Here is a 16,457-nt window from a genome sequence, read left to right as displayed (position 1 = left end):
TGTAGAGTGGGGAGCTGTGTGTGTGTATCTAAGTGTGTGTATCTAAGTGTGTGTGTATCTAAGTGTGTGTGTGTTGTCTTTCAGACCAGTTTCTGGGTGGTGAGGGAGATCCTCCATGCTCAGACCCTGAAGATCAGAGCAGAGGTGCTGAGTCACTACATCAGAACTGCCAAGGTAACACACACACACGCTAACACACACACACGCTAACACACACACACGCTAACACACACACACGCTAACACACTCACACACGCTAACACACACACACACGCTAACACTCACACACGCTAACACACACACACACGCTAACACACACACACGCTAACACTTACACACTAACAATGCAGAAGTGCCTCCCATTATCAGGGATGGCTGAGCGGTTAGGGAATCGGGCTACCAATCAGAAGGTTGCTGGTTCGATTCTTGCCCGTGCCAAATGACGTTGTGTCCTTGGGATTGGCACTTCACCCTACTTGCCTCAGGGAGAATGTCCCTGTACTTACTGTCAGTCACTCTGGATAAGAGCGTCTGCTAAATGACTAAATGTAAAATGTTATGTTATCAGGGAGGGTTGTCACAGGTAGGGGGAGTTGTGTGTGTGTGTCTCCTACAACTTGAGTGTGTGTGTGTTCCCTGCAGAAGCTGTGTGACATGAACAACCTGCATGCTGTCATGGCCGTGGTGTCTGGCCTGCAGAGCGCTCCCATCTACAGACTCACCAAGACCTGGGCGGTGAGGCCAACCCTAACCCCTTCACCTCCAACACCTTCACCCTAACCCTAACCCATCTACAGACTCACCAAGACCTGGGCGGTGAGGCCAACCCTAACCCCTTCACCTCAAACACCTTCACCCTAACCCTAACCCATCTACAGACTCACCAAGACCTGGGCGGTGAGGCCAACCCTAACCCCTTCACCTCAAACACCTTCACCCTAACCCTAACCCATCTACAGACTCACCAAGACCTGGGCGGTGAGGCCAACCCTAACCCCTTCACCTCAAACACCTTCACCCTAACCCCTTCACCTCCAAGCCCTTCACCCTAACCCCTTCACCTCGAACCCCTTCACCCTAACCCCTTCACCTCCAAGCCCTTCACCTTGAACCCCAACAGGAGGGTTGTAATGTCCGGCTGTTCCTCTAGGTGCTGAGTCGTAAGGACAAGGCGTCGTTTGAGCGTCTGGAGTACCTGATGTCGAAAGAGGACAACTACAAACGTCTGAGAGACTACATACGCAGCCAGAGTATGACGTCCTGTATCCCCTACCTGGGTAGGACTCACACACACACACACATATATATACACACACTCACACACAGCCGTGAAATCCCTGACATGTGGGGCAGGACTGTAGGAGTGCTGTGACTTCAGCTTTCAGATGTTGGAGATGTGCAGTGTGTGTGTGTGTGTTGGTGTGTGTGTGTGTTTGTCTGCTACACGTGAGCAGGTGTGTGTGTGTGTGTGATCGGTGGTGACAGAGCTAGAGTTGTGCTCTCTGACTAGCTCCTTGTTGTCAGTGTGTGTGTGTCTCTCAGTCAAGCCCTTCTGTTCTGAGGGCTCTTTGTCCTCCTGTGATTGGCTGCGGGAAGTGAGCAGGCTGATGAGTTGGCTCAGAGGAAGACAGGAGCCTCTGTTTCTGCTGCTCCCACAGGTCAAAGGTCACACACACACCTTTACACTGTCACACACACAGGGACCTGGTTCTGAAGCTGGTGGGCTACAGTCCCAGAGGGGGAGGGAGTGTTCCCTGGATCTAGAGGGAGAGAGGGGGGAGGAGGAGAGAGGGGGGGGGGGAGGAGGAGAGAGGGGGGGGGGGGGGGGAGAGGGGGGGGGGAGGGAGAGAGGGGGGGAGGAGGAGAGAGGGGGAGGGAGGGTCTCCCTATGGTTTGGGGTTTGGCTCCTGACTCTGGGATGGCTGGAGATCACAGATAGTCTGTCTGTAACACACACACTCTGTAACACACACACTCTCTCTAACACTCACACACACTCTCTGTCGTGTCATACAGGGACTGAGAAGGCCAGTCTGTGTGCAGAGGAGGGTGACAGACTCCATTGATGCTGCTACGCTCCTGCACATGTGTGAGAGAGCGAGGGATGTTGAATATAATAACTACAGCCTCAGTGATGACAGTCTAATGTAGACTGGGTGTGCTAGCCTGGTTTGCTAGCCTGGTGTGCTAGCCTGGTGTGCTAGCCTGGTGTGCTAGCCTGGGTTGCTAGCCTGGTGTGCTAGCCTGGTGTGCTAGCCTGGTGTGCTATCCTGGGTTGCTAGCCTTGCGTGCTAGCCTGGTGTGCTATCCTGGGTTGCTAGCCTTGCATGCTAGTGGCCAGCCAGCCTGCTGTGTTTCCATGGTCTGCTGGCAGACAGGACAGCTAACATGGCTGGGCTGTAATAGACGTCTCCCTCGGTGACTGGCTCTGGGCCTGGTTAAACGCTATAGTAGTCCCATTGTCCTGTGTGTGTGAGCGTGTGCGTGCGTGTGTGTGTGTGTGTGTGTGTGTGTGTGTGTGTGTGTGTGTGTGTGTGTGCGTGTGCACATGAGCTCATGCTACCTCAGCCTTCAGAGTGATGTTCTGTAACTTACAGCTCTACTGAGACAGGGGTCAGAGGAGAAGCAGAACTTAAGGAAATATATCACAACCGCAGTGTTTAATATGGAAAATATGTCTCTCCCATAACCCTAAACCTTTTACCCTCCTCCTCTCTTTCTTCTTCTCCTCTTTCTCTATCCTTTCAGTTCTCACCCCAGCAGAAGCATCCTTCTCTCTCTCCTCTTACATGCACACAATCATCCTGTATGTGTTCTCTACCACCATTAAAAATGTGTTTCTTATTTAGTGACATCATCTCTTTTATCTACATCTAGAATGACGCGATGGAGTTAACTGCAGGGAAGGAACTGATCTCTCCTCAGCCCTCCTCCTCCGTTCATCATCCCCTCCTCTCCTTTCTCCTCCTGTCTCCTCCTCCTGTCTCCTCCTCCTGTCTCCTCTTCCTGTCTCCTCTGGTCTCCTCCCCTGTCTCCTCCTCCTGTCTCCTCCTCCTGTCTCCTCCTCCTTCCTCCTCCTTCCTCCTGTCTCCTCCTGTCTCCTCCTCCTGTCTCCTCCTGTCTCCTCCTCCTTCCTCCTCTGTCTCCTCCTCCTTCCTCCTCTGTCTCCTCCTGTCTCCTCCTCCTATCTCCTCCTCTGTCTCCTTCTCTGTCTCCTCCTCCTGTCTCCTCCTGTCTCCTCCTCCTTCCTCCTGTCTCCTCCTCTGTCTCCTCCTCCTGTCTCCTCCTCTGTCTCCTCCTGTCTCCTCCTCTGTCTCCTCCTCCTGTCTCCTCCTCTGTCTCCTCCTCCTGTCTCCTCCTGTCTCCTCCTCTGTCTCCTCCTCCTGTCTCCTCCTCTGTCTCCTCCTCCTGTCTCCTCCTCCTGTCTCCTCCTGTCTCCTCCTCTGTCTCCTCCTCCTGTCTCCTCCTCCGTCTCCTCCTCCTGTCTCCTCCTCCTGTCTCCTCCTCTGTCTCCTCCTCCTGTCTCCTCCTGTCTCCTCCTCTGTCTCCTCCTGTCTCCTCCTCGGTCTCCTCCTCCTGTCTTCTCCTCTGTCTCCTCCTCTGTCTCCTCCTCCTTCCTCCTCTGTCTCCTCCTGTCTCCTCCTCTGTCTCCTCCTCCTGTCTCTCCTCTTCCTGTCTCCTCTTCCTGTGTCCTCCTCTGTCTCCTCCTCCTGTCTCCTCCTCCTGTCTCCTCCTCCTGTCTCCTCCTCCTGTCTCCTCTTCCTGTCTCCTCTTCCTGTGTCCTCCTCTGTCTCCTCCTCTGTCTCCTCCTCCTGTCTCCTCCTCCTGTCTCCTCCTCCTTCCTCCTGTCTCCTCCTGTCTCCTCCTGTCTCCTCCTCCTGTCTCCTCCTCCTGTCTCCTCCTGTCTCCTCCTCTGTCTCCTCCTCTGTCTCCTCCTCCTGTCTCCTCCTCCTGTCTCCTCCTGTCTCCTCCTCTGTCTCCTCCTCCTGTCTCCTCCTCTGTCTCCTCCTCCTGTCTCCTCCTCCTGTCTCCTCCTGTCTCCTCCTCCTTCCTCCTCTGTCTCCTCCTCCTGTCTCCTCCTCCTTCCTCCTCTGTCTCCTCCTCCTTCCTCCTCTGTCTCCTCCTGTCTCCTCCTCCTTCCTCCTCTGTCTCCTCCTCCTTCCTCCTCTGTCTCCTCTGTCTCCTCCTCTGTCTCCTCCTCTGTCTCCTCCTCCTGTCTCCTCCTCCTGTCTCCTCCTGTCTCCTCCTCTGTCTCCTCCTCCTGTCTCCTCCTCTGTCTCCTCCTCCTGTCTCCTCCTCCTGTCTCCTCCTCTGTCTCCTCCTCCTGTCTCCTCCTGTCTCCTCCTGTCTCCTCCTCTGTCTCCTCCTGTCTCCTCCTCGGTCTCCTCCTCCTGTCTTCTCCTCTGTCTCCTCCTCTGTCTCCTCCTCCTTCCTCCTCTGTCTCCTCCTGTCTCCTCCTCTGTCTCCTCCTCCTGTCTCCTCTTCCTGTCTCCTCTTCCTGTGTCCTCCTCTGTCTCCTCCTCTGTCTCCTCCTCCTGTCTCCTCCTCCTGTCTCCTCCTCCTGTCTCCTCTTCCTGTCTCCTCTTCCTGTGTCCTCCTCTGTCTCCTCCTCTGTCTCCTCCTCCTGTCTCCTCCTCCTGTCTCCTCCTCCTTCCTCCTGTCTCCTCCTGTCTCCTCCTGTCTCCTCCTCCTGTCTCCTCCTCCTGTCTCCTCCTGTCTCCTCCTCCTGTCTCCTCCTCCTGTCTCCTCCTCCTGTCTCCTCCTGTCTCCTCCTCCTGTCTCCTCCTCCTTCCTCCTCCTTCCTCCTCTGTCTCCTCCTCCTGTCTCCTCCTCCTGTCTCCTCCTCCTTCCTCCTCTGTCTCCTCCTCCTTCCTCCTCTGTCTCCTCCTGTCTCCTCCTCCTTCCTCCTCTGTCTCCTCCTCCTTCCTCCTCTGTCTCCTCCTGTCTCCTCCTCCTATCTCCTCCTCTGTCTCCTTCTCTGTCTCCTCCTCCTGTCTCCTCCTCCTTCCTCCTGTCTCCTCCTCTGTGTCCTCCTCCTGTCTCCTCCTCTGTCTCCTCCTCCTGTCTCCTCCTCTGTCTCCTCCTCCTGTCTCCTCCTGTCTCCTCCTCTGTCTCCTCCTCCTCCTTCCTCCTCTGTCTCTTCCTGTCTCCTCCTCCTTTCTCCTCCCTGGAGCAGAGGGATGTTCAGGGGTGCGGTGAATGACCAGGCATTAGAGAAGGCAGTATTTACACATGGTTTATTTGGAGTTGCATTGAGACTGGTTCACCTCCTGTCAGCTTGACGTTCGTCCGTGTGTGTGTGTGTGTCCGTGTGTGTGTGTGTGTGTCCGTGTGTGTCCGTGTGTGTGTGTGTCCGACCAGATCAGGATAAATAGAGCTGGATGTGACTATACAGTGTTAAATAACTATAAATGCATATTTGTCATGTTCTCTGCATCTCCTCTTCAACAACAGAAGCTCTTGGGGTTTTTTCATGAATGAGAGGACAAATGTAACACATTCTTACATACATGTGTGGAACAAGAACTAGGCTGCAGTCAGCATTCATCAAGCATGAAGCACAGTTAACCCTCTCACACAGGGACCTTGCTGCATGAAGCACAGTTAACCCTCTCACACAGGGACCTTGCTGCATGAAGCACAGTTAACCCTCTCACACAGGGACCTTGCTGCATGAAGCACAGTTAACCCTCTCACACAGGGACCATTCTGCATGAAGCACAGTTAACCCTCTCACACAGGGACCTTGCTGCATGAAGCACAGTTAACCCTCTCACACAGGGACCATTCTGCATGAAGCACAGTTAACCCTCTCACACAGGGACCTTGCTGACGGTTTCAAATGCCTGAGCAGGATCTTCTATAAATTAACACATACAGCAAATCATATTTACATACATACTTCCTCCTCCTCCTCCCGGCAGATCTCCCCTGTTAAATAGTTTGACATGTATGTGTATGTTGGAGGGTGAGGGGAGGACTGGGGGTTGAGGAGAGGGCTGGAGGGTGAGGAGAGGGCTGGAGGGTGAAGGGAGGGTGAGGAGAGGGCTGGAGGGGGAGGGGAGGGCTGGAGGGGGAGGGGAGGGCTGGAGGGGGAGGAGAGGGCTGGAGAGGGAGGGTAGGGCTGGAGGGGGAGGGGAGGGCTGGAGGGGGAGGAGAGGGCTGGAGGGTGAGGGGAGGGCTGGAGGGTGGGGAGAGGGCTGGATGGGAGGGGCCGGAGGGTGAGGGGTGGAGGGTGAGGGGGAGGGCTGGAGGGGGAGGGGGAGGGGGAGGGGAGAGCTCGAGGGTGAGGAGAGGGCTGGGGGTGAGGTGAGGGCTGGGGGAGGGCTGGAGGGGGAGGGGGGGGCTGGAGGGGGAGGGGAGCTTCCAGCTCAGTCGATGGGTCTAATCATCATGCGTGTAGTCTTGAGAGAGTAAAACCCTCCTCCGTACTCGGCCCAGAAGATGCCATCCTGGAACTTGCTGCGGTACACACGCCTCCACTGTACCACACCCCATTCAGGTTGGTCTGGCCACACCCACTGTACCACCAGCCCCCCTTGTGGAAGTGGGCGCAGTTACCTGGGGGGAGAGAGAGAGTCAGTTAGCTGAGGGGAGAGGGTCAGTTACTTGGGGGGAGAGGGGAGAGGGTCAGTTAGCTGGGGGGAAAGGGGAGAGGGTCAGTTAGCTGGGAGGAGAGGGGAAAGAATGTCAGTTAGCTGGGGGGGAGAGGGGAGAGAGAGGCTCAGTGCATGCCATCAAGAAACACCCCCCACCTGAGAAGGTATCCTTGTCCCGGTCCAGGGTGGTGAACTGCTTGCCGTTGTTGCTGCTGAGGGAGTCTCCAGCGTTGCCCTGGTAGGCCCCGAGACGCAGGCGGTAGCCCTGGCTCTCAGGCTCCAGGGTGAAGCTGCTGTACTCCGCATACACCTTCTTCCCCACCCAGTCCTCCAGCTCCACCAGCAGCTTGTAGTCCATCTGGCTGGACAGCCGGTACATGTTGTCCAGACCCAGCCAGTACTCACTGTCGATGTTCCCAAAACCCTTCTGCACACACACACACAGCACATGCGTGTTACACGCCAGTACCCTTATACTACACACACACACACACAGAGCGGTCTCCCCACCTTGTAGTTTTCCCAGTTCCTGAAGAAGTTGACTGATCCATCTCGACGTCTCTGGAGCACGGTCCAGCCCCCGTGGTCCAGGGTCTGGTCGCACCAGGCCTGGATCAGCCCCCCTGCCCCTGCTCCCCCGGCCCCCCCCCCCGGCCCCCGCCTGCAGCAGGTACATGCCACTGGTGCTGTGGCCCCGCCGCTCGCACCTGGGAGCAGTCCCTGAATGGCCCTGGGGGGGGAGAGGAGAGGAGAGGGGGGGGAGGGAAGGGAGAGAGGAGAGGGGGGGAGAGGGGGGGGGAGGGGGGGGGAGAGTGGAGCGAGGTCTGGTGAGCCTGGGGTTGTGTGTGTGGGGGAGATCACCACAGATGTCTCTGTGAAGTCTAAGACAGCTGGACGAATATGAATACCCTGCCTGGCCCCCCCACCCCGGTCCCCCCCTGCCCCCGCTCCCCTGTGTGGATAACGTGTATTGAAGTGCTATGAAGACCATCATTGTGTATGGGGACCGGGGGGGCCGGGGGCGGGGAGGGGAGGTTTTCTCAGCTGGTTGGAGCAGAAGCAGAGATGACTGTACATCCTCCTTTGGTACCTGAGACTCCACCCCCACCCTGCTGCCCCCCCAGAACCCACCCTGCTAACCCCCACCCTGCTGGCCCCCCCAGAACCCACCCTGCTGCCCCCCCAGAACCCACCCTGCTGGCCCCCACCCTGCTGCCCCCCCACCCTGCTGCCCCCCACTCACCTGCCCTCCACCCTGCTGCCCCCCCACCCTGCTGCCCCCCACTCACCTGCCCTCCACCCTGCTGCCCCCCCACCCTGCTGCCCCCCACTCACCTGCCCTCCACCCTGCTGCCCCCCCACCCTGCTGCCCCCCCCACCCTGCTGCCCCCCACTCACCTGCCCTCCACCCTGCTGCCCCCCACCCTGCTGCCCCCCACTCACCTGCCCTCCACCCTGCTGCCCCCCACCCTGCTGCCCCCACCCTGCTGCCCCCCACTCACCTGCCCTCCACCCTGCTGCCCCCCACTCACCTGCCCTCCACCCTGCTGCCCTCCACCCTGCTGCCCTCCACCCTGCTGCCCCCACCCTGCTGCCCCCACCCTGCTGCCCCCCACTCACCTGCCCTCCACCCTGCTGCCCCCCCACCCTGCTGCCCCCCACTCACCTGCCCTCCACCCTGCTGCCCCCCACTCACCTGCCCCCCACCCTGCTGCCCCCCACACTCACCTGCCCTCCACCCTGCTGCCCCCCACTCACCTGCCCTCCACCCTGCTGCCCTCCACCCTGCTGCCCCCCCACCCTGCTGCCCCCCACTCACCTGCCCTCCACCCTGCTGCCCCCCCACTCACCTGCCCTCCACCCTGCTGCCCTCCACCCTGCTGCCCCCACCCTGCTGCCCCCACCCTGCTGCCCCCACCCTGCTGCCCCCCACTCACCTGACCCCACCCTGCTGCCCCCACCCTGCTGCCCCCACCCTGCTGCCCCCCACTCACCTGACCCCCCTCCTGGGCTGCTGCTGCTGCTAACCACATATCTTCATCCTTTATTTTACTTGAGAGGTTCCCTTCCTTCCTCTTCTCCCCTCTCTCCCTCTTCCCCTCCCCCCCCCTCCCCCTCTCCTCTCTCTGACTCCTCCCCCTCTCTGCCTCCTCCCCCTTTCTCTGTCACCACTCATCCACACAGCCTCATCCACTCTCTCATCCACACAGCAGTTCCCAAGCAGATCTGTTACCATGATAATTGGTTTCATGCTGAATGTAATCTGACTTTTAGATGTCTAATCTGTTGTTGTGGCGGACTCTTGGTCGGGGGAGGGGGAGGGAGGGAGGGAGGGAGGGCAGTTGGAAGGAAGATGGTTCTAGAACAGCTTATTTGTCATCTGGAGGGATGGTTGGACAATAAAGTTTTATTCTGTTCGATCAGCCGGTTCTGTCTGTCTGACACCCAGATGTGTGCCTGTCTGGTGCTTAGTAGAAACATGTGCCAAGAGATACCTACCTAGAGATACCTACCTAGCATCAGGCTCTTATCCTCCCTCTCTCTCTGCCTCCCTCTTTGCCTCCCTCTCTTCCTCTCTCTCTGCCTCCCTCTCTGCCTCCTTTTCTCTGCCTCTCTCTCTGCCTCTCTCTGCCTCCCTCTCTCTTTGCCTCCCTCTTTGCCTCCCTCTCTCTCTTCCTCTCTCTCTGCCTCCCTCTCTGCCTCCCTTTCTCTGCCTCTCCCTTTCTCTCTCTGCCTCTCTCTGCCTCCCTCCCTCTCTCTGTGCCTCTCTGCCTGGGTTGTCCTCTGCCTCGCTGTGTTGTGATTGAGGACTGCTGTGTTTGTCTTTGATGGATGGCATTTAGACTGGACTTGACCATCATAAATCTGTCAGCTCAGAAAGACCTCTCTAAACCGTACCATACACCCAGAGATCTTCCCTCTTCCCAGCCTCCCCCCAGCCTCCCCCAGCCTCCGTCCCCCCCACCCTCCCCCCAGCCTCCGTCCCCCCCAGCCTCCCCCCAGCCTCCGTCCCCCCAGCCTCCCCCAGCCTCTCTCTCCCCACATCTCTTTCCTGTAGCTCATTCCAGCTGGCAGGAGGGAATCACAGGAATGTGTGATGTCACTGCATCTCCTGTGTGCCAGTGTTGGGCCCCCCTTCCCAGAAGGCATTGCAGGGAATTACATGCACTATTACGACTGCTAGAGAATTACATGCCCCATTAGCCACGGCTATGCTAATTTAACGTTGGCAAGGTTTACGAAATGGCTACTCCTGCTTCTTACTCTAAATGGAGCTATAATCTGTTTCGGTTCTTCATATAAGTGAATTGTGTCTCCCCCAATTCTCCGGACTTGGTACGCACCGTCAGAGCTGAGGGTGCCCTGGGGCACAGGGGGTGCCAGACCATAGGGGCTGGCGGTGGGGGAGTCCATGCGGGACCCTCTTGTGAAGGCCCTGGAGTGGTCTCTCTGGATCTCGTTGGTGAAGCGGCTGTTGACTGGGAGGTTCTCGGGCACCACGGGCACCAGGGGGGGCACCAGGGGCAGCTCTCCTCGCCCCCCAGCCCGCATACACTGCTCCTCCAGCGTGGTGATCAGCTGGGACTGATTGTTCACCACCCCCGCCATGGCAGAGAAGCGAGCCTCTAGCTCCTTGTAGCGCGAGGCCAGACGCAGCATCTCCGACGTGACGTTCAGGATGCGGACCTCCAGCTGGGCTAGCTCCAGGGAGTTGTCCCTCTTCCTGATGATCTCGTGCAGCAGCTGCATGTAGAGTTGAGTCACCCTGGAGTTCATGTTCCTGCTCTCCTTCCTCAGAAGCTTCATCTCCGTCACCATGTTCCCGTCCACGTTCACCACCAGCTGCAGGTTCTCCAGCTCCCTGCGCTGCCGGGCCAAGACCTCCTGCACGGACGAGATGTCCATGCGGGTCACCCGCTCTTTGTCTGCCTCCGGGCCCGTGGAGCTCGCACAGATCGGCCCTGGAGACAGACCAGGTAGACGATCACAGATTAGCTAGACGATCACAGATTAGCTAGACGATCACAGATCAGCTAGACGATCACAGATCAGCTATCACAGATCAGGCTATCACTGACCTGTTTGACGATCACAGCTGTAGACACAACAGAAGGCTGCTAGTCTCTGGAGCTGCATGTGTTTGAGGTGAACAACCTGGGAGAGAGCTCACCTGTGATCTTCTGCTCTGGGATCAGGAAGGTGTAGGAGCATTTCTTGGCGTCTGGGTCCAGAGCCGACCTCCTGGTCCTGAGTAGGGTCTCCCTGCCCCCCCGGCTCCCCCCGGGGCCAGCCTGCTCCCCAGGTCTCCGGCCTTGGCTCCCCCCTGCCAGGGAGAGGCAGAGCAGGGTGCACACAGCCCACGCCAGCCCTCGCATGCCCCTGGAGGTCCTGCTTCTACCCTGGAGGTCTTGGTTACACCTCTGCAGGTCCTGGTTCTCCTTCTGGTTCTCCTTCTGGTTCTCCTTCTGGTTTCCTGTGAACAGATAAGTCACTGGGTCAGTGAATCCCAGAAGCCCCAGCGTGTGTACAGGCGAGCGGCCTCCCAGGGAGACATGCTGCCCCCTGCCCCCCGCCCACCTGCCCCCCGCCCCCCCCTGCAGCTCCTGAACCCAGCTTCCTCAGCCACACAGACCTTCATAATTAGCTAACATGTTTATAGCTAATGACTAGGAGCCCCCGAGCTGTCAGCGCTGCTGGCCAGGCAGAGGTGCTCCGTGATCAGGGCAGGAGCACCGCCTGAGGAGGGGCTCTGGTGTGTGTCTGTGGGGCTGCTGGGGCCGGGGGCTGCTGGGGCCGGGGGCTGCTGGGGCAGGGGGCTGCTGGGGCCAGGGGCTGTGCCCCTGTCAGACCGCCTGTAAACACAGAGCCACTCTGCACCATGTGGCTCCAGACACCAGCTCCACAGACACACACGCTGACCTTTGTAGGAGGTGTCTGCTCACACACACGCACACACACACACACACACACACACACACACACTGCTGTCGGTCTGTGGCCTCTCTCTCCCTCTCCTATCCTCTCTCCCTCTCCTATCCTCTCTCTCCCTCCTATCCTCTCTCTCCCTCTCCTATCCTCTCTCCTTCCTTCTATCTCTGTTATATTCCTTTGTACTCTGGGCTCTGTCTGTGTGTCCTATATCTGTCACTCTCTATCTTTGTCTCCTTCTCTTTATCAATCTGTGTCTGTGTCTATCTCTGTCTGTCTCTCTCTGTGTCTATCTGTCTCTGTCTATCTCTGTCTGTCTCTCTCTGTGTCTGTCTCTCTGGGTCTGTCTCTCTGGGTCTGTCTCTCTGTCTCCCTCTGTCTTTCCCTCTCTCCTCCCCCCCCTCTCCAACCCTGACAGTGATCTCTACTCCCTCTCTCCTCCCTCTTTCCTCCCCTCTCTCTCCTCCCCCTCTAACCCTTACAGTGATCTCCTCAGTGTTTCTTAGTACCAGAGACCCCGGATCCTCTCTGAACTGCAGATGAAAGACATTCCAGGGTTCTGAGAAGGGTTAGGAGGTAGAGCAATTTACACACACACTCAAGCAGACGGGATTCTCTCTCGCTCCTCACTCTCTCCCTCCCTCTCTCTCCCTCCCTCTCTCTCTCCCTCTCTCTCTCTCTCTCTCTCTCTTGTAGCAGAGGAGAGAGGGAGGCAGAGAGAGTGTTGTGCTCTCCTCTGCATGAGGGGGGGGGGGGGGGGGGGGGGGGGGAGAGAGGGGGTTCTCACATGACCCAGTATCTGCTCTGTACATCTCCCTCCCAGGCCTCATCTCACTGACTGGCTGTCATGCTGTCTGAGTTAGCCAATCAGGACATCAGTTTCCACATGGACCAATCAGGATAGACCAGACTCAACCGATCAAAATCTTGATGTGTTAGTGTTTCACACACACGCCCTCCCTCCCTCTCTCTCCCAGAGGGTTGAGCTAGGCGTCTGTGGTGAGGGCGTGTTCAGCTTGGAGCCAGACTGTGTTGTGGTGGAGGAGGTCGGCCATCTTGTGTCCAGACCAAACTGGGACAGGACGTGTCTGGGGAAGTGACATCACATTAATGGCTGCCAGAGAGGAAATGACTGGAGAAGTCATTAAAGTATATTGGAGGGAGGGAGAGATGACTTAACACGGCATCGAATATCTGGTTCCCAGTTTACATTTGAAAAGCCTTTACCTTTCCCTATCTCTCTCCCCCTCTTTCTCTCGCTCGCTCTCTCTCCCGCCTTATGCATCACAGTAAATGTATTTATATTTGTATTGCCAATGTATTTCACAGCTTCTAACATCTGCTTCTCAGACTTTCCCACATGCTGTCCAAATGAAAGGCACGCACACACACAGAGACATGCATCCAGACACACACACAACACATCCATCATGGGGGGAAGAGGCTGAGGGATGTGGAGTGAGGGGGCTATGTAGTTAACAGCTGTAGTCTTCACTCAGCATAGCTCTGAACCACTCACACACACACATACACACACTTACAAACACTTACTTTCCTACACACCAACAATCATAAGCACTCATACACACACAAACACACACTCCATCTGTCATGTCTAACAAGAGGAAGCTGTGGAACGTAGTGTTTGTCCTGTCAGCAGCGTAAGGATGGTGGCTCTGCAGGAGGGAGGGATGAGAGGGGGAGAGATGAGAGGGGAGAGATGAGAAGGGGAGAGTGAGAAGCAGTGTAGCTAAGGATTTATAAAGTGAAAGAATCCAGTTCTTTAGCTCTAATTGGTCCTGGAGCCTGTTTCAGTAGGAAGGAATGAGGGAGGGGGAGAGGGGGGGGGAGGGGGGAGAGGGACATCATGGGGGTTGGAGGAGGATCTAACTAAGATCTCCAGATCAGTGATGGTTCTGCAGTAGAACCCTAGCCCTGTGTGGTGATGGTTCTGCAGCAGAACCCTAGCCCTGTGTGGTGATGGTTCTGCTTTAGAACCCTAGCCCTGTGTGGTGATGGTGCTGCAGTAGAACCCTAGCCCTGTGTGGTGATGGTTCTGCAGTAGAACCCTAGCCCTGTGTGGTGATGGTTCTGCTTTAGAACCCTAGCACTGTGTGGTGATGGTTCTGCAGTAGAACCCTAGCCCTGTGTGGTGATGGTTCTGCTTTAGAACCCTAGCCCTGTGTGGTGATGGTTCTGCAGTAGAACCCTAGCCTTGTGTGGTGATGTTCTGGATCAGAGCCCTACCCCCAACCTCTCCATCAATCAGTCTTTGTGGGGTTAAGTCTGCCCCCATACACCCCACCCCCTGGCCCTACACACACACATTCACACTCACCACCACATCTTTTAAGGGAGTTCAAACAAGGCCTCACCTCACTCTCTCCCTCCCTCTCTCTGTCTTTTCATTAACAGCTGTAAAAAGGCTACTCATTCTACAGTCTGTTTTAACAGATATAGATCCCCTTGTGAACACACACACACACATTTCAGGACCAGCCTGCTCTGTTTCTGCACGGAATGTTCTGGATAAGACTCAGAAAGGTGCTCATGCTCCCTCTCCCCCCTCCCTCTCCCCCCTCCCTCTCCCCCCTCCCTCTCCCCCCTCAGATGAGTTAGTGGTGGATTTCCTCTGTGATTTATCTCCATGTGAAGCCTGTTGCCTCGCGATCTGCTGCCATAGTCTGGACTGAACCTTGTTGTGTCTCTTATACTGGATCTGCTTTAGCTGTTTAGGGACCTGGCTCTGAGCTCGTGTGTGTGTACCTGGTGTGTGTGTGTGTACCTGGTGTTTGTGTGTACCTGGTGTGTGTAGCCATTGTTGCGTTAGCAGATGTGGCCTGACAGAGGTGGAGTGGAACAGAACAGGGTGGGAATACTATTACTGTTCATGGCTGAGGGTCAGGTGGAGGGTCAGGGGTCAGGTGGAGGGTCAGGTGGAGGGTCAGGTGGAGGGTCAGGGGTCAGATGAAGAGTCAGGGGTCAGATGGAGGGTCAGGGGTCAGATGGAGGGTCAGGGGTCAGATGGATGGTCAGATGGAGGGTCAGGGGTGTGTATAGTGAGGAAAGGTACAGGGAATAGGATTATATCCAGAATTGTTTTCCTTCAAGAAAAACTTTACAAATACTCCACCATCTTCATACATCTTCTTCATACATCAACAACCTAACAACCCAGTTAGTGAAGTCAGACCAGCCCTCCCCTCCTGAAGATCTGACAACAGCACAAACACAAGCCACCATGATCCTCCACATCTCTCCCAGATCTCCCCCTAATCTTCTCTCCCCCTGATTTTCTCCCTCCCTTCCCCCAGTGCAGGGTGAGCCTGGACATGTTCCTCTTGGGAGGGGGGGGGGGGGAATCCTCTGTGTTGCTAGGTGATTCTGTGTGGAGGCGAAACCTCTGGCCACACTACATCCTCAAACCTCCTAACCACTCGTGAACATGCTCTTACACGCGCAAACACACACACACGTACACACACACATGTACAGCCAGAGAGCAAGACACACAGCATACAGCAGAACAGAGAACATTCCCAACTGAAAATGAGCCTTTGTACCTCCCTGTGTGTGTATGTCCTGAGTCTTAACTCCCGGTGTGTATGTCCTGAGTCTTAACTCCCGGTGTGTATGTCCTGAGTCTTACCTCCCGGTGTGTGTATCCTGCAGTGGTAGCTGTTGGAGTGTGTGTATCCTGCAGTGGTAACTGTTGGAGTGTGTAGTCAGTCCGTCTCAGAGTTGTCCCCTCCTCCAGCTGTGCTCCGGACTCATCTCTCTCTGGTGTCCCAGCACACTGCGTCCTCGCTGGGCCGATCGCCTTGCCGCACTCCCTCCACCCTGGAGCTCCCAGCGTCAGGGCCTGCAGATGGACTCCTCTCTGGGGCTAGGGCTAGGGCTGGGGCTAGGGCTGGGGCATGGCTATCTACTACCGGCTACCGTATGACTGGGCTGTGTTCACTGGTGGCTGAAGGTTTTCACGAAGGAGGAGGGCAGTTAAAGGGAGGGGAGGAGAGTGTGGGGGTTGGGGTGAGGGGAGGGGAGGGGGGGGGTGTTGTTGGAGTTTTTTTTTCTTCTTTTCTCGTTGTTGCCGGGGCAACTCCCTCTGACATCACAAAGAAGGTAGAGAACTAACCCCTACAGACTTCATATCCAATCAGAATCCGATCTCTGGTTTCCCAGTCGGACTGAAACACATGGAGACTCTTAGAGTGTAACTGGAGCAGAGACCCTGCTGGGGGAGAGACCCTGCTGGAGCAGAGACCCTGCTGGAGGAGAGACCCTACTGGGGGAGAGACCCTGCTGGAGGAGAGACCCTGCTGGGGGGGGGGGGAGACCCTGCTGGAGGAGAGACCCTGCTGGGGGAGAGACCCTGCTAGGGGAGAGACCCTGCTGGAGGAGAGACCCTGCTAGGGGAAAGACCCTGCTGGGGGGGGGGGGGGAGACCCTGCTGGGGGAGAGACCCTGCTGGAGGAGAGACCCTGCTAGGGGAAAGACCCTGCTGGGGTGGGGGGGGGGGAGACCCTGCTGGGGGAGAGACCCTGCTGGAGGAGAGAGACCCTGCTGGGGGGGGGGGAGACCCTGCTGGAGGAGTGAGACCCTGCTGGGGGGGGGGAGACCCTGCTGGAGGAGAGACCCTGCTGGGGGAGAGACCCTGCTGGAGGAGAGACCCTGCTGGGGGAGGGGGGGGGGGCCTGTCTGATCAGTGTTCCTTGACTGTTTACACACCATAATGAGCAGCTTCCCCCCCTCGCCTCTCTCTCTCTCTCTCTCTCTGTCTCTCTCTGTCTCTGTCTCTCTCTCTGTCTCTGTCTCTCTCTCTCTCTCTGGTTTTGATCAGATGCTGGTGTTCTGTCCTGCAGGGAGAGAGGAGGGGGGTGAACTCAGCCACGCATACTTGATGTGTCTGGCTACATTACCCTGTCATGT

General features: G+C 57.0%; 2 protein-coding genes and 1 long non-coding RNA gene across 3 annotated transcripts in view; 1 reads left to right on the top strand and 2 right to left on the bottom strand.

Moving 5' to 3' along the window:
* Positions 1-16,457, top strand: part of ralgps2 (Ral GEF with PH domain and SH3 binding motif 2) — a 44,586-nt gene that overhangs the window by 22,073 nt on the left and 6,056 nt on the right. The window contains 3 exon segments of the mRNA XM_047051122.1: positions 85-174; positions 643-735; positions 1,151-1,277. Coding sequence (XP_046907078.1) covers positions 85-174; positions 643-735; positions 1,151-1,277 — 310 coding nt within the window.
* On the bottom strand, positions 5,223-6,023 carry LOC124488498. Its single transcript, XR_006958713.1, has 2 exons — positions 5,626-6,023; positions 5,223-5,585 (listed from the first exon to the last, which is right to left on the bottom strand). It is a non-coding gene; the product is annotated as an uncharacterized LOC124488498 (long non-coding RNA).
* On the bottom strand, positions 6,289-15,485 carry angptl1a (angiopoietin-like 1a). The gene is given in 9 exon segments (XM_047051123.1): positions 6,289-6,473; positions 6,476-6,561; positions 6,756-7,026; positions 7,110-7,256; positions 7,258-7,293; positions 7,295-7,329; positions 9,944-10,561; positions 10,771-11,073; positions 15,178-15,485. Coding segments are annotated over 8 exon segments (1,500 nt in total). The 5' UTR covers positions 10,976-11,073; positions 15,178-15,485; the 3' UTR covers positions 6,289-6,371.

The sequence above is a fragment of the Hypomesus transpacificus genome, unplaced genomic scaffold, assembly GCF_021917145.1.
Source record: "Hypomesus transpacificus isolate Combined female unplaced genomic scaffold, fHypTra1 scaffold_139, whole genome shotgun sequence".
Classification (NCBI taxonomy): domain Eukaryota; kingdom Metazoa; phylum Chordata; class Actinopteri; order Osmeriformes; family Osmeridae; genus Hypomesus; species Hypomesus transpacificus.
Note: the sequence above shows the minus strand (reverse complement) of the source record. Positions and strands in the feature narration are given on the sequence as shown.